The 25,838-nt window shown below is 39.6% G+C and overlaps 2 protein-coding genes across 4 annotated transcripts in view; both read right to left on the bottom strand.

Annotated features, from left to right (window-relative positions):
* rabgap1l (RAB GTPase activating protein 1-like) overlaps window positions 1-25,838 on the bottom strand; it is a 137,808-nt gene that overhangs the window by 75,349 nt on the left and 36,621 nt on the right. The gene's annotated exons all lie outside the window — the stretch shown is intronic.
* Window positions 6,679-15,500, bottom strand: gpr52 (G protein-coupled receptor 52). The gene has a single exon (XM_088077591.1). The coding sequence runs from the start codon at window positions 12,216-12,218 to the stop codon at window positions 11,100-11,102; it is 1,119 nt and encodes a 372-aa protein (XP_087933717.1). The 5' UTR covers window positions 12,219-15,500; the 3' UTR covers window positions 6,679-11,099.

Raw genomic sequence — 25,838 nt, 5'->3', positions numbered from 1 at the left:
GGTGCTTGTCTTTGTCCTCTATGTATGAATAGCCGGAGCAAGAATATTGGTGCGAATTATGCTAAATCAAATTTGAAAGGACGAAATAAAAGAAATAAAAAATAATCTTTAGATGTTCCTTAAGTACAGTGGTAAGGAAAGTGAATTAAAGCGGTTCCAAAGCCAATACTATAATGAGCTCCATTCTGTCACAATAAAATCTTTTTTCAAACAGGAGAAAGAATGTCTGCAGGTTAAAGTGCCAGCTGTGGCGGGCTCAGCATTCTGACAATGTTGACCATAGAAGAGAAAAGAGGAGGATACATCACAGTCTGAGACAGACTGAAAAAGACCAGAAATTTAGGAATGCTTCTTCACATATAAAAGCCTAAATTTTGGCACCATCAATTTTTATAAACACTAGGCGATAATGTGCGTGATAAGACCCCATATTGTACATTTTTTTATCTGTAACACAGACAGATTTTTCACTCAACAGTTTCTCCCTCACATGTTGACTAGTGGATAAAGGTTGTACTAAAATTAGTTGTGGTAATTTAAGCTTTTTTTAATGCATCTTTTAAAGTATATCATAATTTGAACTGAAATGATATGAACTAAAATGGTAGTCATTATGACCTAATTCCTGTACATTTAACAGTGTTAAAATATTCAGTGCTTCTGTCCATTAGATATGGGGAGATTAGAAAAGTGGGGGAGAGAGGTGGTGCTGCAGATCACTGCTGGCAGTTTGTCAATCAGGTTTAATAATCATTATGGTGGTTCAAGTGAATAAATAACTAACAAGTTAAGGCAATCTATCTATATTTTTATTCCTCAAGACTTTAATTTTGTATTTGATTTCTGCATTTATACCTATTAAATGTATAATACTTAAGAGTCTTTAAGATCAGATGATTTTCACAGATTATAATTGAGTTTAAAAAAATAACTTTACTCCCACAGCCACATTTCTTGTTCAGATATACATCCTAAAACCATCTTCCTTGCGCAAAAATTCATCGATTTCTAAAGTCTGAAACTCAGAGACAATAGGAATAAAAAGCTCTAATCTACAAATTCTGACATATATATTTCAACCTCACTATTTCCTATTAATTTGTGATGCTACGTAAAAGCAATTTTAGAATGCAGTTAGCCTAATGGCCATTATGGAGAACTATTTTCTGTGTTTACTATCAGCCTAAAAACTGTTTTCCTTGAAGGCATAGTGGCAAACACAACACATGTTCTTTATTGGCTTAAAATAACCCATGTTAACACGATAAAAAATTCCTCCTGACCTGGCAGAAAACAGCATCACCTGCCAGATCAGCAACATAGCCAATGTGGTCCCATCACAGGCCAAATAACAGCCCTGACCTAAATTGATTTTTATAGTTGCCGCTAACCATGGAGATGCTATGGCGCTTAAGGACGAGGTGGGAATTCACAGTGTTTTTTTAGTTGCAGAGTCAGCATTACTTTAGACAAAACGAGAGAGACATTAAGCAACAGAGACTAAAAAGACAATGAGCAGAAACTTGCAGAATCAGACTTTTCCAACTGAGAATGGAATGTTAAATGTGACTCAAAACCAGGAGGGACCAATGAGCACATTCGGGAGAGTCAAAACACTTAGATAAGATGGAGAAGAAAGCTCTCAGTCAAGTGCCTGCAGATGTATAGAAAGTCTACCTATAGCAATTATTAGGTCCAAAGGTGAAATGAAAGTGCTGAAAAGCAACTGATGAAGACTTCCTGTGATTCCACGTTTTTGACATTTTCAATGTTCCTATCGAGGGATCCCTCAAATGAATGGGCAGGTAAGTGTTCCGATTATTGCCCTGAGTACAGGTTCACCACGGGGATTGAACCTGCAGCAACCTCCTTTTGTCACTTGGGGGACAATGTAACCTCTTAGCAAAAATGGCGTTTAGAGAGATTGAAACACTTAGAAAATAAAAGGTACAATGTGGTTAAAATGTCAAGTCCCTACTGTAAGCTCTGCTGAGTCTCTCACAGTATTGTCATTAAACTGCAGGTACTTTCTGTGCTACCATGATCAGTGACTACATTTACTATGCTGTACACCCAACTAACATTACACAGTAGCCATATTTGGCTTACAAAAAGTGATAATGACTGAAAGTTAGGCACTTTTTAGTTTGATTCTCCACAGATGTTGACTGCAACAATCTGTTGCTGACTGCAAATAAGTGAATTTTGTGAAACGGCATAATTAGGACTGTTATGTTTCCAGGTAAGCAATGATTAATAAAACTGACAACAAGACAGACTTTGGCAACTTTTTCAAATTAAACATTTGAGACACTTTTTCACAAAGCACTGTATGAAAGTTTTGTTTGAATTGTAGTGGGATTTTTGTATTTGGTTTATTAAACTGATAACTTTTGGCACATTAACTACAGTAAAGATGGCATTAAACACTGAGCAGTTGGACAGTCCAGATTATGACGAAGAAATTCCCAAGTAGCACCACCAGCCTTTAACCAGAAAACCCCCAACTGTGAAAACTGGATAAAGATAAAAAACATTAAAGTAAGAACTTTTCTTTCCACAATAACTACGACAATAAACCAACATAGGAAGTAGGAGATTGTAGCTATAAAGTGAATGTTTGAGCATGTCCTGTTACTGAAAAAGAGCAAGTATGCTCACGTTTTAGCCATGATGGAGGCTTGATGGATGGCAGTGATTGACTCTGTTGGTGGGTCCCAAGCGCCAGCCTCCAAGGCTGAAAAATTAAGCCAATGCAGAAGTGCCAAAAACTGTAATTCATCGAATGGCCAATTGAGGCTGGCTCCAAAACAGACTAATTCCTCAAAGACCCCCCCAAGTTAAAATGCCCAACTTTACAGTAGAAATAAAAATAATTACAGCCTGGTACAAAAAACGGTTTTGGTCTCTATAGCTTATTTTCAACATTCATGACAATTGTACAGGGGGTGTTTATTTTTATAATTCACCCGTCTGCCTTTTATTAAGGCCCAAAGTTATGTATTTAAGGGCGGGACCGTTTGAATGACGAGCTGTCTATCTTTGACTTTTCCGTCAGATCTGCCACTTGCTTCTTCAAAGCTCAAGTCTCTTGTTGAAATATGGTCACTTCTGGTTCCAAAAAAAACAATAGGAGATGGCTGAAAAGCTAAACATGAGGCTTTAAAACAGCAGTCCACAAACCAACAGGTGATGTCACTGTAGCTACATCTATTATTAATACAGCCTGTGGCCAGTCCACCTCTTTGATCCAGACCAAAAAATCTCAACAACAACTATTACAGAGATTTCCCTGAAGCTTTTTATAGACCACTGGTTTCTATCTATTAGCACCACCATGAGGCGTTTTTTTGAGTAAAATGTATTAACAAATATTTGAGGAACTGCCAGTGAAGCAAACATTTGATTCAAAGCACCGCTGTGTCTACAAGTGCAAACTCACAGACCCACTTGTCAGTGAATACATACATGTTTAACACTACATACTATGTATTGTAAGAGCACACAATCCACTATGCTAAGATTAACACCTGTCAGCTATTGGGCCACATACACAGCCGTCGTTTTCAAAGACTAGCTGAGGCCATGCAAGATGTATGAGGGTGTGTTGATGTGTGGATGCATGAGTGTGTCCTCCTTATGCCATCAAAGGCTTTTGGTGGGCGCCACAAGCCTCCGCCATTAGCACACAGGGGCAGGAAGTGGCTTCCCCTCCAATTATGACTTCCCCACCTCAAAAGACAGTCAGGTGGTCCTTTCTCAATCAGGACGGAAAGAGGAGGAGGAAAGTGGCAGGATGGAAAGGGAAAGAGGAAGCAAGGCGAGTGCTGCCATTTGTGGAAATAAAAGGGAATTCCTGATATAGAGTCGGCCATGAATATTGAACAAGCTTGGACCGTGAAGCAGCTCTTGGTTTGGCTCAATAGTTAGTGCGGATGAAGTACTTTCTGGGAGGAGGAACAAATACAGATTTTCATTCCAAAACTAGATTTCAAAAACAAAAAGACCTGGTAAATCTGCCAAAAACTGCCTGCTCTTAAACATGGTTGTTGGTATGACATTATAGCATGCTTTATCTACACACGAGGACTGAATACTGCATATTAAGATTGTTATTATGCTTTGTGTCATAGAACATGTTTTAATGCAATGAGCATTTTTCATGGCACTTTGCTTATTCAGCTTGGTACAAATAGTGAACAGTCTTTTGTGCTGATATACTTTCCTCACAAGCTTTACAGTGATGTAAGACAGAACTACAAAGAACTGTGAGAAAAACTCTGAAGGACTGTCTCATAGAAGTGGAGAAATTGTGTTTTTGTACTGGAAAATATAATTTGTGTATAAAAACAAAACTACACCAAACAATAACTTGTAGTAAGCTTTTTCCAACTTCATTGTCAAAATGAACCTTTCTCTCTTGCTCCTTCCTGCTATTCCTTCTCCAACCCTCCTCTTCTTTCCACCTATATTTTCCTCTAACTTCCACGTACCTTCCTCCCTAATGTTTCTCCTTTTTTCCATCACCTTTGTCTTCTAAAATTCAGGCAGTCTACTGAAATATATATATATAATGCAATGCATAGACTCTAGGCTCTTGCAGTATCTATTTTTTCATACCTTCATGGAATTTCACGGTATACATGCACCACCCCCTGCACCATCGACCAGCAAGTGTGCTACACTCTGCAGACTGTCTTGTCTTGCCATTTTCAGTCTACTCAATACACAATTCACTTCATGATGGCAAAAAAAGGTAATATTATTACACCCAATTTCCTTATCAATCAGAGAACAAGCGCCGTACACCTTCATGTTTCTGATTGTTTTTTATTTCGGTGCCTGTGTTCCCAGGCTAGAGCAGCCACACTGATGGCGTGAGTAGTGCTGCTCAGGCGCAACACATCTTGAGCAGTGGAGTCTCGCCAATTATTTCTGCATGATACGTGTGGTTTACAGCAAAAATAGACATTGAAAATGGTCCTTTGATATTTATATCGACTCTATACCACCTATTACTACAGTTTTAATGTTTTTATCAGTCACAGACCCAAGGAAATATATCTGTTGCGCTCCACCTTTCTTTTTTTATGCTTTAATTGTGGTGATATAGCAGTTATTAAATAAGACAGCTTTGCAGCAGCACTGCAGCAACAAACTCTGCCAATGTGGACACACTGCTCACACATGCAGCGTGTCCTGGGCGAAACTTCCAGCGCACGTGATGAGCACTGCAAGCAAAACATCCTCAATACAGCCTCTCTAGTATGAAGTTAGTAGAAAGATGAGGGTCCGTATATTTAATGATATTTAAAATCACACCATTGGGATTTCTAAACACTCTGGTATATCCTAATACCATGATGCCCCCCAACCGTAATAGACTAAAAAAACAAAAAATCATCTTAATCATCATTTATAATCCACTAGAAGTGTGCAGCATTCATTTTTCTCAAAGAATTTGACTTCTGCCTGGATTTTTATATTATCTTCTAATTTTCTGTGCTTGAGACTTTTGTAGGTGTGTCCCCCAACAGCGCTCGGGTGAGGTCATAGCTTTACAAAAAGGTGGCAACCAAATGCCAGACTGTAAGCAGCAGGTATCCAAGAGAAACGGTACTGAAAAACGCAAATATCGTGAGGCAAAACACCAAAAGCAAGTGAATCATGGAGTTAGGGTTACGGTGTTTAAAAACAGTAACAAATAGTATACCTTAAACCACTTCAACTGTCTCTCAATCTCTTCTCTCTCTCTACCTAGTTTCTTTCCATAATCTGCTGCTTATACGTTCAGTCTTATTCTGATATCCCCATCCATCTCCTCTCACTCGTCTCACTAAGCTACTCAGTGAACACAGTGGAGTTATGACTGTTTCAAAGCTTGTCTGCAGTCGAAAAGGTTGAGTGTATGAATTTCAAAGGCCAATTTAAGACCAAGAACAAGGGATCAGACTCTATAATGAGGATACTGTTCACACAGAGAGAGGACATGATGGTGTGCATTAACTCCCAGTGGCACTAAAGGAAAGGCTAGCCTGCTACAGAGTTGTTACCAACCAAATGCCACCTGATCAGCCATCTGTGGCTCAGATGAAAATTAAATAAATCTTTGCTTTGCTCACAACAGAGCTGGAGCTTCAGACAGATATGTCATCAATGGGAAAATGACAGTAGAGTCCCCCTGTTTGGGCTCATCTCTAATAAAATGGCTGAGAAATTGGTGATTTTTGTCCCAGATTCTCTTTTTCCACGGTGGAGCCACATGGCTTAAACATTTGATCTGCTCATTAGAACTACATTTAAATTTTTAATGCACAAACACATGCCTGTCTTCCTTCTGTGATTATTACTCATTCAGTGCAATTAAAAAGTAACTGGTGCTCAATATCCAACTGTCCTGCTCAAGCGCACCCCAACAATGTTTGCTGAGGCAAGCGTAAGCTAATCCCTCTGATACCATCAAGAGTGGGGATACAACCTGGTAGCTACTCAGTCTCGAGCCCACATCCCCATTCTCATGATTACCCCTTAAGTGGAGTAATGTATGTAAAGTGATGTAGGTTAAGTAGGTGAAAAGTAGAAATATGTGGGTGACTCTGGAGAGTGCAGCTGATTGTGACTAAATAAAAGCTGGCTTAATGATGGTTGTTCCGACTGAAACATTTCACAACACAGATGTGAATGTCTACTATTTTCACCTTTATTGGGTTGGCAGCAACAACAAAACCATAGTCTTTGACAAAATCTCAAAATAAAAAAATAGATACTATGTAATTCAACACACTCTGCCTCCTATTCAAAACATCAGCAGCCTAGTTGATTGAACACAAATGGGTGCGCCATACCTTTGTCAGAGATTGATTTTTTTTTTTTTTTTGGCTATACAGCAGATTAAAAACAGATACACACACTTTACATACAGTATACTCATATACAGTATATTGTGTAAAGGTTTGAACATAACTTAATAAATAAATACATATCAAAAGCCCGGATCAATGCACTTGAAAGTAAGATGACTTGTCAGAACAAGATAACAGTTTTGATTTTCTACCACTTCAGTTTGGTCAGTGTAATACAGACACATATAAATATATATATATTTTTAAATACTCATTCAATGGCTCTTGGATTTTTGAAAAATTGAGCCAAGACACGCATTTCACATAACCCGCTACAAAAAAAAGCCCACCAAAGGAATGAATATTTGTGCAACTTCTGATCAAATACAATAATCTTCTGTTGAATGGTAAATTCCAAATTTTACATTAAGTGGTAACAACTGAGCTATTTTATTTTAGGCTAATAGAGAACTTTGCGTTCTCCTGTTTTATATGTTATTGTGTTGTTTGTCACCACATTGTGAAGATAATACAGCACTAATTCAGACCCTATACATTTCTTCTACTATTTCTTCACTGCACTGTGCTTCAACGGAGCACCAAAAACACAAGCTATCAAAATAAGAAAATATCATAATAAGTCTAGTATTTGACACGGCTAAGCTGTGGTTCCCTACTCCTATTCCTCATATATGCCAGGTCATACGGCTACAGAAGGGATTTCACGAGACAAATCTGCTGTCTGCTCTTATCTTACAGATCTGATGAAGACATCAGATAGTATAACATGTACCCACTTGAAGGCAGAATGCAGATCGACTGTGATACATGAATGACTTGACCCGTTCTTGGTTCAAGTGGAAACCTCTTTAAGCTAAAAGTCATGGAAAACTAAATCCAACAACAATGTACCTTAAAATGTGCACACGGTCACAAGATATGCTCATGAGCTGGAAAATGTTTTTTAAAAAGTGCAGCATGTCCATGTAACTGAAATTACTTCTCAACCTCTTTTTTTCACTTTTCCTACAAAATACATCTTTAGGCACATATACAGAACAATCTGTAATGCATTAAAGCTGCATAAAGCAATATAGTTTATAATAACACTGAATCAAACAACTCCTGGCAATGTTAAAGGGTTATTGATGCTGATGATCCCGCTAAGAATCGACATCCCATACTGCAACTTTACACTCACAGATTTGTAGTTGTCTGAACCAACACAACCAAAACAATGCCAGCACATACAGTACAGACCATGGGCAGCCACTCCCAGCACACTAGTATTTTAAGTTGACTGTAGACTACGGGCCTCATGCAAAACTGCAGAGAACCAAAGTAAACAAAGGGCCGATAAAGAAAGTATTTAGATAAACCAAAAGAGACATTTTTTTTTGTTGGTGATGTTGGTTTTCCAAACCTCAGCTTAAAAACACTATTGTACTTACATTCATCAGAATGGGAATGATCATGTAGCTCTGTTTTTGTTGGATGTAAAGAAGCATATAACATAAATCAAGCTTTAAGGCTCAGGGTCTCTCTGCCTCTAGCTTTCAAAAGTCACTTAATGCAGCTTTAAAAAGAGGAATGACTTACACAGGCTACTTTGAAGCAGCATTGAATGCAGTTACAATATCAAGGGTCTGGGACTGCTGTGCCACTTGGTTTTTAGCAGGGACATACAGTATAAGCAAGGCCTAAACTACAGATGACACTTCTACATAAGCAAAGAGGGAAAATTAGTTAATGGCTATAGTACCTGGCTGTATTCAAAAAGAATTATGCTTTGACACTGATCCAGTGATCATGAAGGGAATGTACAAGGTAAACTGAAGTGATTGACTATCCTTCTGTGCTGTAGCAAAGGATGAGAATCATAACCAAAGGCAGTCTTGTACTGTAGGTTACTTTAACAACACACATTGTCTGCACTTTGTATAGCAAAAAGCCCCAAATAGGGGAACAGTCTTTAGAATTTACCAAGCTGGAATGGGCACAGTAGAAGAACTAATTCTATTTTTTTTTTATTAGAAAACAATGCAATAGAGACTCAGTTTCAACACCTAAAGTTTGCCCAGTCATCTCTTTCTTGGGCACAGACATCATGAAAAAAGACAAGAAAAATTCAAATGGTCCAAATTTAAAGTGTGATTCCCAGTTAGGTTTGACCCTGTGAGAAGTGCACACTAAATACAGTGGTCATTCACAAAAGCATTTAGAAGTATGTTGACACATTAGGGCCTGTAGTTTGCAGGCAGTAACTTTTTAATCAGCATCGAGATAGGTATAGCTGAAAGACAGTGGAGCAAATTACAAGTAATGTGAATTCTGGCCAATAGTTTAACAAACCACCACAAGATAAGCTACTTATAGCCTTCCACCTTTATCACAACTAAGCATGTAATGTCAGATCAGTTAAGTTTTGACCTCACAGCGACCTCCAGACAGATCAGATCACATCAACCTGAACCCCTGTCCATCGCTGCTGGGAAAAAAAAAATCCAATATCATCTTTAACAAGGATAACTGGCACTGATGCAAAGTACCCAAAACCTGCCTAAATATTTCAGTCTACATTGCCTATAAGCTTTTTTACCTTTAAGAGACTCAGGGAAGTTTGTGAGTGGGGTTAAAGCAACATCCAACATCTATGAATAATAACATCCCAGAGAGTTTCTAATCCTCAACCATTTTCATTATAAATAAAAATCTTAAATTCATATTACGATAATGCCGTTTAATTTTGCCAATTCTCCTGTTTGATCACTATCCACATGGTCCTACATATACAGAGGGGATGTAATATTTATTTGCTGGTTAGAAATGGCTGTCATGAGCACTCATGCATCAAACTGTTAGCAGAATACTCATAATACAGCCATATCAGGAATGCCACATCAGTGGTGAGAGTGCTGGCGCTGATGGGCTATTTCATAAGCGTAAGGGAGGAGCCAGAGAAAAAATAAACTCTGCTGGGTAGTTATCTGGCCCAAGCATCAGTTCACTGCCATCAATACAAAGGTCTTAGTGTCAAACTGATACATCCTTTATCTGAATTCTGGAAATAAGGTGTTTTTTTTAGAAGGGGGGAACCAATCGAATGGTGGCCAACCATAATTAGGTATTATTGAAATCAGTAAACAGTAAAAGCAGCATGTTATCTGTGGAAAATCTAATACAGGTCACACTACAGCAGTAAGCACTAGTAGACAATTTGAATCTCTAAATTGCTAACCATGCTGAGTCAAGTGAAAATTTTATTAATTCTTAATATGGGGGATTTTCACTTGATTTCAATGATTTTTTATTTTTTTTCTAAGTTTAGACATTTTTAACAGTCCTTGGTCTAATGCCATGATGTAGGAATAACAGTGCTATAATGGCGTTTCATGGTTTAAGATTGCTGTGCAATGTTTCATCATGCAGCATGTTTTGCAGAAGGTCTGAAAAAACAAATTTCAACCAGCTGTCAGATCACTATTGGCCAATTACTCTAATTATAGAAAAAATGCACCACAATACCATGATTTTTCTGCATCTCTCTCCTGTTCACCTGTGCACATCATGTTTACTGACTCAACCAAAAATACTTTAGCAAAAATGGACTGCGTCCTTTCCTCTAGAAAACAGTCAAGGCCGTACGCAATATGTGATTTATCGGCAGCATAATGGCTGTCATCATTGTCGCTGTGTGTGTTTATACAGTTAAAAAGTCAAAAAACCATTTAAACAGGTTTATGAGCACAAGTAAGTGTAAGTTACCTTGTCTCTGCTAATGACAGTCATATAGAGCACAAAGATCGATCCAATCCACAACCACTAACAAAATTTAACAGGCATGAAAAAGTGTGGTCACATTTCAAGTCTGAGAAGATGTTTGTGAATCTTTTGGGGTTACGGTTATCCCACTATGTCTGACCAGGCTGATACAGTGACACACAGTAAGATGTAAAAGCTGAGAAAGCCACAGGGAGACTACCTTCTATATGATCCACAGCTAATTCACATACCACAGAATAAAAGCCATCACAGAGTGCCCATCTCATTAAATCTCGCTGTTCAGACACTGCACCCATCTCCATTAAGAGCTTGTAACCATAGTTTATTGTGACCACAGCAATGTCACTGGTGTCAGCTGACAGGCTGATAAAACAGAAAAATTGTTTTCTGTTTGGTTACTGAAAGTTAACTAGCTGCTCAACTCGTTAAGATTCATGTTCCCCATTCGTAGATTCCAGCAGTATCCTCATCCTTTCAGATGGAGCATGAGTTTGCTCTTTTCCTCGGTTTAGGCTCCCCAAAGTCCCTGTCATCGGCCGCGCAGTGGCTGAAGGAGCAAATCGTCTGTGAGAGCCTACGCATGCCCAAGCGGAACACACTATTAGACAGGCTGTAGATAACACAGTTGCAAAAGCTGTTGCTAATGGCCAGCCAGGTGGTGATGAAGGAGAGGGCAGGGCTGTCCAGCACATGGGAGCTCTCTAGCAGGAAATAGATTATGTAGGGTAGCCAGAGCATATAGAAAACACTGGTGATGCGGAACAACACCATCGCATAACGCCGATCCGGTCCATGCCCTCCATGATGCCCACTACTACCCCCCTCGCCAGCTTCCATCTCCTGACTGGGGAAACGTGCCCGCCGTTCACTGATCTCTCTGTTGTGCTGCTGGCAAATGCGAAAAATATGGTAATAGGTGAAACAAACCACAAGTGCAGCAGGCGCATAGAGCAAACACACCACGAAGCCTGTAAACAGTGCGGAGGTGGGCCAGGAGTGAGCGCACCACTCAAAAATGTCCCCATGATAGCCTGGCTTACCCCACCCAAAGAAGGAGGGCAAGAAAACCAGGCTGGAGTACACCCAGATTAGGGTGATGCAGCCTCGCAGCCGGCATGGCGTCACCAGCTGGTTGTAAGACAGTGGTTTAGTTATGGCCAGGTAGCGGTCCACACTGATACAAGCCAAACAGGCCATCGAAACACTCTTCAGAACCGAGATGACGTAGCTGAAGACCTGACATGTGATGGGCTCCTGGACACCTGCTGGGTAGTGGAGCAAAGACAGGGTGGGCACCAGGCAGCTGAGACCCACCAGCAGGTCAGCATAGGCCATGGTCTGGATGAAGTAGCTGGTGGTGTAGTGGTGTAGCAAAGGGGCACAGTGAAACACAAAGATCACCGTCAGGTTCCCTGTAATAATGAGCACTGTCAGAAGTACAATGACAGCAGTCTCCAGGACGCAAGCCTCCAGGCCTTCATTCAGCCCCCAGCCCAAAGGACAAGAGTGATTGGTGGCCCTGCCAGGAAAGAAGTCTGCATGACTGCTGTTGGCAGCAAGCACCGGGTCCGTTGTCAGTTCAGACTGGTTCATTGTTCTGGGTGCTATCCAGGTGGGTCAGGTTTGTGGTGTGTCACCCATAAGGCAGCTGGTCTGAAACTGGAGAACTGCCTGCCCCCCCTGCCCCCCCCACCTGCTCTACACCAGGTGTCTGCAGCCTTCCTCAGTTAACGGAGCTCAATACTCTCTCTAACACACTCTCTCTCTCTTTCACCTTACTCTCACATAGCTGGGTCTCAATCAAATGAACACTGACTGGAGGAAAATCAATACAGCCTCTGGGAGGGTAGGACAACCCGTTTAGCTCTCCTTTTCCAATCACTCATGGTTAGTGAAAGTAGTGGGTGGGTAACAGTCAGGAGTAGAGGGGGAAAAAATGTATTCCTTCAGTAAAGCAGGGTAACATTAGAGCTGTGGCAGGCATCTATCCCAAAGGCGAATTTCCCTGCTGCTTTGCCTGCCAGTCTGTGGCCTCATCTCCTGATCCTAATGAGGGTTGCCACAGGGAGGCTGAAGGCATAAGCTGTCCGCACAAGGGCAGAGAGCACAGAAGATGCGCGAGAGGACACCATACGAAGAGGTTAAAGCATGACGGAAAGCACAATGCGCTCTGCTCTTGACGGATCCTCACAGGAGATCAGATGAGTAAGCACGGTAGGGCTCTTATTTCACTCCTGGAGATCAGATGAAATTTACTGAGTGGTTACCTATAAAAAAAAATAAATGTGAGGCAACCATTTCTAAGGGGGAAAGAGTTCTTAGGAGTCTCTCTGGAAAAGAAAATTATATCCATCTCTGCGAATCAACTCCTCTATTCAATCCAAAGTTTCACTGTGCCATGGCGCTGGCGTGTTTACAATGTTACAGCGGGCTTCCCTTATTTTGGTGGTCCTCTGGTCAGTGTCTGGAGCCCATGCATGCCCAGCTATTGTCTGAATCAAAACACAGACACAGGCTAGAACAACATGGGGATCTCCGCAGGAGATAATGTCACAGCTCTCTCAGCACACACAGTGCTGGGGGGAAAAATGTGTTTACAAGGCATCCCTTCGGCAGAATGAGGTAAAAAACCAAGCGGATCGAAATGTCTGGATGAGTTATGCTTTTAAAGTGATTTAAAGTTTAAATCCAAATGTGCAGACTTGCCTCTCAGCTTTCTGGACTGCAAGTCGAGAAATACAAACAAATGTAAAAGTCCCGCAGCTGATAAAAGAGCTGAATGTAAGACTGCCATGCAGGCAGGTAGAAGGACTCTCCTGGAGCAATGAGAGGCCAGCTGAATAGCTCAGCGCTCCTCTCACTTCGACTCCTCAGCAATCCTGTAGCAGACACTTGCAGAGATGGAGGGGGGTGTGGGGATCAATCAGCGATCCGCCTATTTATCCCATAAACATGTTAACTTGCGTTTTTGTTGTGACATTCTGGCAGGGGAGGCTGTGCACCTTTTCCTCAAGTGCTTCATACAACCATAGGTTTTCTAACTTGCTTTAGTCTTTTAAAGTATGCGCTCTGTTGAGTTGTAGTGGTATGAGGGTCCTACAACTCCTTTCTCAGTGTGTCTGTCGCCTGGAACAAAACACTGGCAGCACAACAAAAGGGAATCCACTCTAGCAGCATAAAGAAAAGACCAAGTCCCAGTCGGAGTCCCAGTTTCAAGCGCTGTCCTTTGCAAACGTCCCCCTTTTAATTCCGTTAAACAGGACAACCCACGCTTTCAATGTAAAAATCCTTAAATCCTGGTACACAGAAAGGGATGAATGCAATGCATCTGTCACAAGCAGCAAGTAAAAGGCAAGAAAAAAAAAGGATGACTGCGCTGATGGAAATGAGTTAAATCTGCAGCGAGGGAAGCGAGGGGACGAAGAGTCCCTCAGCCCTGGTGCAGTGAGAAGGAGAGATGCTGTGACTGGCTTACACTTCCCTCCCTCCCTCTCCACACAATCTCTCTAGCTTGCACACTCAGCCTCTCTCTCTTTCCACACACACACACACACACACACACACACACACACACACACACACTCAAACAGACACACATGAACCCTCCCTCTTTCTCGCTCTCTCCCTCAGCCTTTCGCGCGTTGCCCCGCCTCCTCCCATCCCAGCTGCACCTGAGGCTCCCTGCCACATTATTCTGTCTCTCACACTGGCGTGCACCCAGAGGTGAATTGGGATACATTTCCTATTTACATATTACTTATCTTTCACAGTCTGTTTTCTATTAACCAAAGTCCCCGCGACCCCCTCTTTCTTTCATTCCCTATTTCAGTCCTTCTCCTTCCCCTAAATCTCCTCTCCATACATCTACCTCGCCCGAGTAAAAAACAAAACACTCAAGTCTACCTAATTCATATATAATAAAAACCAACAATAGTGAAAATACAAGATGAGATAAAATATCCAAAAAAAAAGCTAAATATACATGTTATGACCTAATGAGTCACACGATATACTGTCTCTTTTTTAGGGGAGTAGAAGCAATGAAAATGTTAGTGTCAGTGGTCATCAGACTCAGTTTCAGCCTCACTGTCTTTAATACATAAGTAGATAATGTTAATGAATAGAGGATGACACTCAACCTCCATCACATGCAACACCTTGGACAGGTAATCCTTGTAAAATGATTTTTCTCCCTATCTAGCAAAAGCTCTAGGTTCTTCTGAATACTTTATTTATTCTTTATTCAACTGACAGCTTAGCACAGTTATGCCTGCTCCTTAGTTACAGTTGCCCAGCATTTCGGCCAGTTGGGAGCATCCTCTGGCCAGCAGATGATAAAGAGGATCAAGTGACAGCAAATTCGCTGAGCAGAAGGGCGGATGGAAAGAAACTGTCAAGCATCAAGGCCAGGGAGGAGAATCTTTTAAGAAGAAAATTCAGATCAACTTTGCCAACATTGTCGTTTTGTTTGTTTGTTTGTTTGTTTTTTACAATTAAAGCCAGTTAGCGATGATGAGGAGTGGCTGGCTGCAGGTTAGATGGGATATGGCTATTTTGGAAAACACTGCACCTGGCCTCTTCCAGGAAGAGCAGAGTGCTTTGCTTGACAAGAATTACATCCTTAATGGAAAAAATCTAGACATCTTGTCAACCTACAAAGTATGCTTATGTACCACAAATAAGGAAAGAAAAACATGATGCTATATACCTGCACATCTAATATGACAAAACCACATTTTAGAAAAGTGTTTTTTCAAATCCACACAGAAAGTCATGTATCAAACCCTCAAAGGACAATAAAATATGTTATCTAAACAACGACAAGAGAAATTACATGCCTTCCAAAGGAAGAGACTTTCACAGACAGAAATTGGCTGAACCTCAGCATGACTGTGTGTCCTCGAGGAAGATGAATGTGATAAGAATATTATGCAGAAAAAGATGGCACGCAGCCAATGCAATTCTTTAACACACCTGTTTATGACCGAACATTTAACCTAATGAAAATGGCTTAAACAGACTTGTTGAATATGAAGCAGCAGCCACTGGAATTAAATCTAAAAGAGCATCTAGTGTAAAGATTTCATTATTTCAACAAAAAATCTTTAATACCTGTTTGCAGTTCAGGTATCCTACCTAGCTATTTATACATATTTTTAATTGTATTAATGCTTAAAATAAGGGATACTCTAACTTTTGACAACATTAATATTTGATAAAGGGGTTAACTTGTTGAATGGCCGTTACAAGGAATTAAAAGGAATGATATGTTCATTTTGCAAATAAAAAAATGCTAGTTATTCTTTATGTGTACTGCTTTATATAAAAACTTAATAAAGACCAAAACAAATTACTCATACTATTTTATGTTTTTTTTTGTTTATTGTTTTTCAAGTTTATCAACAATAATATCATCAACATTAAACATTGCTATTATTAGATTTTCTGAAATACTAATAATAATATTAAAAAATAATAAATAACATTAGTTTTTGAATATAGTGTTTCAATTATAATTTTGCTGTCTGTATTAGTTTGCAGAAGAATAAGTATTGCCTCACTTTACTGCGCATGCAAGTAAAATAAATTTTACTATATTGGCAAGGCATTCCTACCTCAGTTTATGGTTTACCAATCTGAAAAATCTAATTAAATCACTGTTGAGACACCTGGTTAAAACTCTACTACACATTGCTAAAAAATGCAACACATGCAGGCTGTATCACCATATTGTACTTTGAGCCAAAAGTTGTGACGCAGTGAAACCGTACAACATGGACAACATAAAACATGTATGATGACAGGACTTTTCAGTCAGTTTTTACGGGTGTGGTTTATTGTCTGATAATTAATGTTTATGAGGTCAAACTCTTATTATTCAATTATTCAACTTAAGTGAAGTGGAACATCCCTTTACAATGTCATTGTGAACTGGAGTATGAAAAAGTCTGTCATGCAGAAGGACAGCTCTTTTATTGCCATGGAGACCAGATATTTAAGCACCTGTGTTGCTTAATTTGGTCATTCAAGAGAAACAGTGGGATGGAAAAAAAGGACGGGTAAGAAGGAAAGGAAACTAAAAATAACGAGAGACAAAGTGAGGACTAAAAAAACAAAATTTTAGGTAGACATGTAGTTGTGCTGTCACTATGGAAGGAGCCAATCAATGGAGATCTCTCAGCACAGTTTACCTTTGGAGGTGGACTCGGATAAAAAAAACACGACCAGAAGGCCACTGTTAATAATTCATTCTGCTCCAAAACAAAGCCAGCGGGGCCACTTGGAAACAAAGGTGGAGGCTGATTCACCTTTCACTGCTTCCCAGCATCCCACTCTCCTCCACCCCTGGGCTCCTGCTGATTCCAGTCTCAACAGCAATGTGTTGGCAAAAGCAGGGAGTTTACAACTACATTACAGGTGTTAAGCTGATACGCTTATCCTCAGCAGCTTACAGTATGGAAAGTAAGGAGGTAGGGGGTTCACCATTTTGTTCAAGGACATTATACAAAGACAAGGTGAGTGTTTACGTGAATGAGAAAAGTTTCTATGTGCAGCACTTTTATAGAGCAAGCATTAGAAATGCTTGATCAATAAAATAAATCATTAAAACTAAACAAATGACAAACGTCACACTCAAAGAAAGGTTAATGCAAAGCCTGTCTGTACAAATACGCTTTCAGATTTGATTCTATTCTATTCCATTCAGCTTTATTGTCATTTTGCTATACGTTTACATGCTGAGCAGAATGAAAAAATGTTTCTCAGAGATCTCAGCTGTTTGAAGAAAATTACAGACCCTGATGACCATATAAATGCTTACAGTAGCCAGCCTGGAGTTTTGATCAAGGGGCCATCAGTACTGTAAGCCCTGGTCCAATGACATCATCAATAGTGGCAGCTCTTCCCAAGAGCAACATGGGTAAATTAGCAAATTTGCACATATCGTATTCTTCTATTGTTAGTTATTTATTATTCTTGTTTGTTAGCCAAATTGTGTTGATTTCTCATTGTCGGTGTTCTTGTTTAGTAATAAATACAAAGAAAGCTGAAAGGGTTCAGTGATTGTAAGGCTATGTCTGTAAAACACCAAATTGTGTCTCTCTAAACTAAATTGTCCCAGCTGGTGTTGGTGGAAGGAGCTTGTGAGCTCAACACTTTGCCTTGGTGTGATCAGACTAAAATGACAAGATGCGAGAAGACAATTTTTTAAAAAATCTTGGTAGGGTGATGCAGACCTGCAGCACTTTTTTTCCTTTTTTTCCTTAATTTCCTCTTTTTGTGTTTTTTTCACATAAGTCAAATTGTGTTTTTGCAAGGCACAGCCTATCGATACTTATGGTCAGTGAAGGTAAGCCTGACACAACGTGTACTGAAGATACAGACACAAGTACTGTTTACTCGGCTCAGGCCTAATGGATTATGATTTATTAGACAAAGTCATGGCATTCACGGTTGATATTGAATAACGACGATAGTAAAGCATTTGGTCCTTGTTGCCATACATTTGGTAATTGGTCATTTCTACTGCAGTCTCAGTGGCTCTTTTATATTTCTATTGCAAAGAAAAAAATTAGGGTACAGGAATGGCTTGCTCCAACTACAATTTATCATTACTAAGTTCTGAAGCACCCTCGCTCTGCAGCTAAACTCCATTATACTGTGTGGCAGTATTTTGAAGGCATTACTAATTCATTGTTCTTTATATGAATGTATGTGCTTCAGCTTCTTTTAGCTACCAATTGTTGTTTGTAAGGTTGGCTGTCAATGAATTTCAGGTCATTCAATTTGCCTGAAGCGTAAAATTTAAATGTAATGGCTTCTGTAACTGTGATCACTCTCTTGTCCAAGAGTCTGGGGGTTGGGATATGGAGGGATAGGTGGTTATTGGGGCAGATTAGAGCTGGTTCACTGCCTGGATACAAACATTGAGCAAGCACCATCAACGGACCAACACTAAACCAGCTTAGCAGGCAGAAGCTGGTATTTATATTTATCAACAGTGGGCCAAGCTTTGTGTGGATTCAGTTCCCAGGTTGAGAAAGAGGAAGAATCTCAACCACTGACATTAGTAGTCATTGCCTTTACTGCGGGAAGGTTACTTGCTCATCATAAAAACTGCATTGGAAATAGAGTTTTCATAGACTGACACAGCCAAAACTGAAATCCCGAAAATGTAGATATTGTGACAATTAAAACACACAATGCAGTAAAAGCCAGACTTTCTTTGTTAGACTTGCTGCCTCTCTTGGCTCTTTGGTATCCTGCTGTATACAGTTTTACAGAAAAGCATAAAAACAGAAAACTGAAATGCCATCAGTGAATTTTGAAGTTCAAATTTAGCCAAAATCTCCCTTAGAATCAGCCACAGTAAAGTTAGTCACGTAAGGCAGCTAGTTATGGTTATTGTTTTAGAGAGTAATGGCTGTGAGGGCCGATTCTATTTTGGGTAATATAACAAGGGAAGATGTATGAAGCAGACACAGTGGGAAGAGGAAAATGTCAAATGTAAAGACAGGAGACTGCTCACAGCATGTACACAACAAAGTTAAGCTATTTTTATCACATTTCACAACAATTTATGTTGGATACCCTTAACTGAAGAAAATATCTATATACCATGTTCACCTCCAGCATAATGTCACCATGTATACTTCGTACACTGGGATTGCCGCAGTTAAAATGGTAAAGAGGAGCAAAAGGTCAACGTCAGACAGCCTGCCTACTGAAATCACCATCTATCATCTTCACGAAACCTCGCAACACATGGCAGTGGGGACCTGTCCAAACGCACAGGTTGACATACTTAAATTCATTATTCTGTAGCACCTATTGTCCTTGCAGTATGTAGGTCAGGACATAACATGCGTCTATTAGTCATCTGTAAAGGCTGAATGTAAACAACAAGTCTCAGTGACTTTGAAAAAAAAATCAAAGAATAATAAATGGGTATTTGTTGAATTATGCCATTGTATAAAATATAGGTCATGGCCGACATTTTGCAATTTCATTTCTAAGACTAATACCACGCAATACTTTCCTCAGAGAAATGTCGAAAGTTTAGTCTGTTAGTGGCCTGTTGTTCTTAATCATGTATGTGTCACTACTGTCAGTTTAGTGTTGTGTATTACCCTATTACTGATTATGGGAAATGTCTTCTTTAAGCTTTTTCTTGCTTAAACTGCAAATAAATCACATAATTTAATTTTTGTACTTCTCCTGAAGAGATCCTATTTAAAATGTACTCCACATCTATCTGAAAATGTTAGTGATGGTGTTCATGAAGATTCTTGTACATTTATTGAATTAAAGAGTTGGGAAGAGGGACAAGCAGAGATCTCCTCTGGCTGTGAGGCTACAGTCAATATGAGGGCTGAGACGCAGAAGTGTTTTGACCAGAGAAGACGCTGCAGGCTGGATCTCCTTTAATCCGAGCTGTCATATCAGTGTCAGTATGGCTAGGAGGCTATGCTTACACACATGTAGCAGATTTACTCACTACTGTATGGCAGCCCATTTACAGCTACAAAACATACTGTTACTTATACAATGATATCAAACCAGTGGTATTGCTTCTTCATTTCCATCTATGCAAGAAATGTTTCATTAATGAAAATCTTCCATGCATATGTATGTGCCCTAAATACTCCAAATTCATCAATTACTAGACATGACAAATGACAGATATGATTTTTGTTTTTCTTTTCCTGATATAGCTTATCCTAAAGCTGTGGAAGACAGGAAGTGTGTCCTTTTGTGGTGCCTACTGGGGTCCTGCTGTAGATATGTGAATGGGAGCTCGAAGGCTGCATTATGGAGACAGACACAGAGCTGGGATGGGAGGGATGCTGTGAATAGACCTATATTGTGAGGCCGGAAGAATGGAAGTGGTGTTGCCTGGCTGTGTTGTGGCCATGCAGTGCAGCTGGTCCCTACAGATACTATGAAGCAGGATGGGCTATGGGCAGTATGTGTGTGCGTGTTTTTGTGTGAAAGGCTGTGACAAGACTTTAAACCCTCAAGGGGATTTTTTTATCCTTTAATGATGGCAGACTTCAAACTAGTGACAGAGAATACAACAAAGAGAGGAATTATGTTAATGTATGTGCATGATGTGTGTTTGTGCAGGCATCTATACTGTAGGGCTGTACAAAATTCTGCAGTTCTGGAGAATCAAAGCTTCATTAAGAAATACTTGCGATTAATTGAAGCTTCGCGAGGGAGAGGGAATTCAAGACGGGACTTTTCAGTTAATGCACATAAAATAACATGATAAATAGCCACTTTGCTGGCATAAAGGCCCTAAAAAAGAATACTTTACAAGATGGCTAAGCTGTTAGTTACAGTTTTCAGGTGCTTTACCAAAGTCATTGTAGATTTGTGATTTACTGTTTTTTCCTAAAGCATATCTCGCTTTTGACTATTTGGGGTCGTCTTTATGCAATATTTAACTATTAAAAACCCTTAACCTTTTCAACATCTTACTTGGGTATCTCAGTGTTTCCCACATAGTTAGAATCGCTGGCAACGGGTGGGAGGGTGAGCAAACTACTTGTTCTTGTGCGTGTGAGTTGATTATGGTGGATAGTCACAAATAAATGCATGTGTGCAGCCTGCAAGCCTGTCATTGTAGTCAAACTGTCAGAGTAACAAAATCAGGTAATTACTAAGTTCAAATGCCTTCATCTGAGATTAAATAATAATGAAAATTGTTGCTGCATAATGAATCATGTTGGATTACTATTTCTACATATATGGACTATTTGGGATTTTCGGGGCAATGGCATAGAAAAATTTAATATTAAAATACTGATTTGGACATCAACTACCATGGCAAGGATCAAAGCTTCAAAGCACTCTAGTCAGCCCTAGTATTTTGACTTTTTTTTAGCTAGGGGTAAAAACCTTCTATCTCTCAAATGTGAATGTCTAAAGACCCAAGAAAAACAATTTAGTATTCTGCTTTGATTGATCACACTGCATGTTTTTGGACTTACACCAATGTCTTTTTGGGGTCAGTGAGATCTGGCAGAGGTTCAAACATCAACAACACCAAAGTTGGAGTTTTGTCCTTCAATAGATAGGTAAACACCAAGTCACATTCCTTGTATATGTAAATGTATTTGGCAATAAAACTAGATTCTGACACTGATTTCAATGCATGCATCACATGTGCTTCTACAGTGCATCATCCAAAAGAATAAAAAGTAATACCAGCAATTTATTTGAAAAGCAATGTTTCTACTCTCCTGTCATTGAATTAAGAAAAATGGGTTTTGTATGCTGTGGTCAATCTAGAAGATGTGATTTTCAGTAACTCTAATCCATAATGAATATAAGAATATATAAATATCCATTCAATTTTAACATGAAACCCTGTGAGTAACAACATGCTTTGTGCTCTCATACTCAACCCCAATTACCTCTTCAAGTTTTGTTTGAAATTCAAACTATGACTTGCATGTGTACACATAATGTGGTTGCCAGAGGCCTAAAAAAGTACAAGGTGAAATTTGGAAGTGTGTATTCACCTACCCAGTTTACAATTATCCAAATATGAAGCACTTAATGAACTTAAGCAGAAGTTAAGAGACAAAGATGAAAGGAGACCGAAGTGTTATGGTGACAACTTCTAGCAGATAGAAGTCCATAGACCCTCGCAGTTACCATGGCAGCCTATCTTATGTACATTGTACTCCATGAATCTGTATGTGGGTTATCAAGCGTGGGTGTACTATTATTCCAGCCTGGCTGCATGGCTGATGCTAGCTTTGATTGTACAACAACGTTAAATGTCATCACTAAGCTGGCATCTGGCCTCAATATGATTCAACATCAAAATGTAAAGCACCTCTCAGTGCTGGACTGACTTGCTCTTTGATTTCATTACATGCTTTGTAAAGAATTAAACTAAGAGGGTTCAAGTCATGGGTGGGGATTTCAGAAAAGTTCAGAAAAGAAATAGAAAATGATGGATACATAAAATAAGTATGGCTGAAATTAGTTTTTATACTTTTACTATGCACTTATTTCTGTAGTTCAAAATAGCTTTTCTTTATGATAACTAATTATACCAGGGTCATAATGTGTTCTTATTTTTAGTGAGTGTCCAAGTAACCAATGAGAAAAAGGGCAGGGTTTAGGGTAATTGCACCTAAACCATAAACAATAACAACATGAATGAACATCTGTTCAGTTCCATTTATCTATTCCTGAATTGATACAATTTGATCTATTGAATCTCCTTGTAAATGGCCAGAAACATTCTGTGTGCATCAGTCTAAAGTATAGTGATTCAATTTGGTGCTGTTAAAGAATTAGAATCAGTTACAAAGCCAGTGCTAATTGTAAGTACAAAATCACTTAACTAGCTCACTGGAGCAAATGTGTTTAGCCAGGGAGAAAAGGGTGGGAAACTGTACAAAAGCACTGAACAGAAAAGTTAAAGGGAAAAAATCAATGCCCTTTGCAAAGCAATCACCTTGGAAGACCTTCAGTTTCATACAGTGTAGTCTCCTTACAGCCTGCTGTGGTGAAACTGCTGTTCCAGGCTACTGGTGACAGCCGTTGAACCTGTTGAGAGATGCCGACCTCTTAACACACTGGCTGTGCTGTGAGTGAGATTGGTCTTTGGAAAGGCAGTCCTGGAAATAGCTGGCCGAGCTTTTTTAAGCTGTGGGTTCAAGCGAGGCGGCACACCTTGTTCAGCTCTAGGGAGACGAAAAGGTTGCTCAAATGTAACTAGCAACCCCCAACCCCGACCCCAAACACAGTGCTATGCCAGCTGAGAAATGAGTTATTTGTGAATGTCTCCGATGCCCTCAGGCCATGGAGTGTGTGACGAAGTGTGCATTTGTGACTTTGTGTGTGATGACTGTAGATGAGAGCAGTACAACACTGAACATGACACTTGCAGTCTATGATATCAAGCTGGCCGGCCACGGGCCACAAGCTGCTAAATGACAAGTGAGTTAGTCTAACCCAGTGGTTCTCACCTCAAGAATGGACTCCTCAGAAGGGTTGAGAACACTGTGGAGGCTCGCAACATGATTTATGATAAGTTTTAATTTTCTCAGTCTCAACAGATAAGCAATTAAATAAACTACAGTACTTCAGAAAATCCTTCTTTGAAAATCCATCTTTCTTTCAACTCTTCACCATCTTGCATGCAGCATGAATAGGTAGTACCTCACCTTCAGCTATCACCATAACACCCCCACCCCCACAAAAAAAAACAACAGCTATCCATCTCATCTAGTCTGAGTCTAAACAGTAAACAATGATATGGGCTTTAAACTGATAAAAGTTGCAGGTGATTATAGCAGTCTATGCAAATAGAGCAGCTATATGCCCAAATTAAAAACAGTGCATTTCAAGACCTAAACATTTTTTTCACTGATAGATGTATGTGTAGGTCTGCAAGTCTAAATGAAAACTTGTAGGCACACACTGACATGATACATATTTTGTGCACACTATAATTTACAAACGACCAGATCACATTCTGCTGTCTGTCCTCCCAGTTTGTTGAACTTCACAATCATGTCATGCGAGGTGACAGTAAATAAAATGTGATCTTAATCACATTCATAAAGGGAGTGTACTGAAAATGTAAAAAAAAATATATATTTAAGACCTTTACAATAAGGCAGAAGGAGCTATAAAAAAGGTTGCTCGTTTCATGCAATAATGAAAACCAAAAAACACAAATATGCTGATCTTGACTTTAACCACCTTTTAGGGTATAAAACCTGCGTGCTACAGCTCATTTTAATAAGAGAGACAATACATTATTTAACTAAAATGAATGGACTGAAAAGATGAAAAAACAACTTAAATTACTAGTCTGTCGATAAAAAAAGAATTAATAAAATGGATGGAGTCTTTGTTTGTCTGTCTGTCCTTCAATTTTCTTAACAACCATTCATTCGACAGACTTCACACTGAGTGGGTGTATTGTTGAGGAGCCAAGGAAGTGCACTGTTGAATGCACACTCTTAAGATCTACGAGACATATTTATCAGTAGTGCGTTCAATGTGTAGTGTACTGAGAGGAGACTCCTATTTACTTACTTTACTTCTGTACAGCATCTTTGAGTTCCTTTTAGAAGCACTTTATAAGTAAAATGTATAATTATGATCATTATTCTAACTGTTACACTGTCGAACATAATGCTGGGTGCAACTCACTATCAATCACATGCTACAGTGCATTCAACAACAGATGAACGGATGAATTTTGAATATCAGCGATGAAACTTTGGGAATAGCCTGGTCCCAAACAGCTAGGGGTTAGCAAAGGTGCGTATACTCTCTTATAGGGGATGCAACTATGTCGTGCCGTTTGTATTGCACAGGCCCCAAGGAAGCACAGTGTTGAGTGGGAAGTTTTTTGGTTGAGCGGTTCTCGAGAAAGCTGCAAGCAGCAATACCTGAGGCCAAGCAATCAGCCCATTCGGAACAGGCACCTTTTAAGTGGGCATTGCACTAATATAATAAAATTGTATATTGTGTTTTCTTTCTATAAATACAAAACTTCAAAATCACAAAATCAGTTCAATCACCAAGTATAATGATTATAAGAAAAGAAAAAGGAAAAAAAGAATGAGAATAAAAAATGAAATGTGTTCTAGTGATGTAGGCTTAGGACTAGAAACTGCACGTGGTTTAACACCCATCGGCTGTGGGTCACAAACATAACACCCAAAAAGTGCTGATTTACGATACAGATATCCTTTCCATAAGGACGACAGTCCAATTACTTTAAATTCAATCAGCATTAACATCGTCACTGAGCCCAGACAACAGACATTAATAAGCTCCACATCCCCCGTGCCGCTGCTGTCATTTGCCTCTCTTCCCTCTTTCCCTCCCTCCTCCATCTTTCCTCAGTTCCATTCATTTGGTGCAGCTATTAATAGCTCGGCCACCCGCCTATCAATACCATCACTACTCTAGCAAGACAGAGGATGTGGGCATGGCCCACCCAGTGGAATGAGAATAAATGAGCCCTGAACTACAGAAGCCTGGTCTTACATAAGGAGAGAAAGAGAGAGAGAGAAGGACAGAGCGAGCAAGGTAGAGAAATGGTACATAAAGAGCAAAAGAACAACTGTGCTAATTATTTAACAGATAAAGACGGTGATGGAAACAGAGATTGAGAAAGACAAAGGGAGAAATTTAAACAGTTGATGAAAGACAACTAAAAAACATGTG

Source organism: Plectropomus leopardus, chromosome 5, assembly GCF_026936395.1.
Source record: "Plectropomus leopardus strain MGB_pleo_1.0 chromosome 5, ASM2693639v1, whole genome shotgun sequence".
Taxonomy (NCBI): Eukaryota; Metazoa; Chordata; class Actinopteri; order Perciformes; family Serranidae; genus Plectropomus; species Plectropomus leopardus.
This window is presented reverse-complemented; position numbering and strand designations above follow the sequence as displayed.

What these genes read in the sequence shown, in the direction of transcription:
- gpr52 (XM_088077591.1), bottom strand. Translation starts at nt 12,218, where the DNA reads ATGAACCAGTCTGAACTGACAACGGACCCGGTGCTTGCTGCCAACAGC.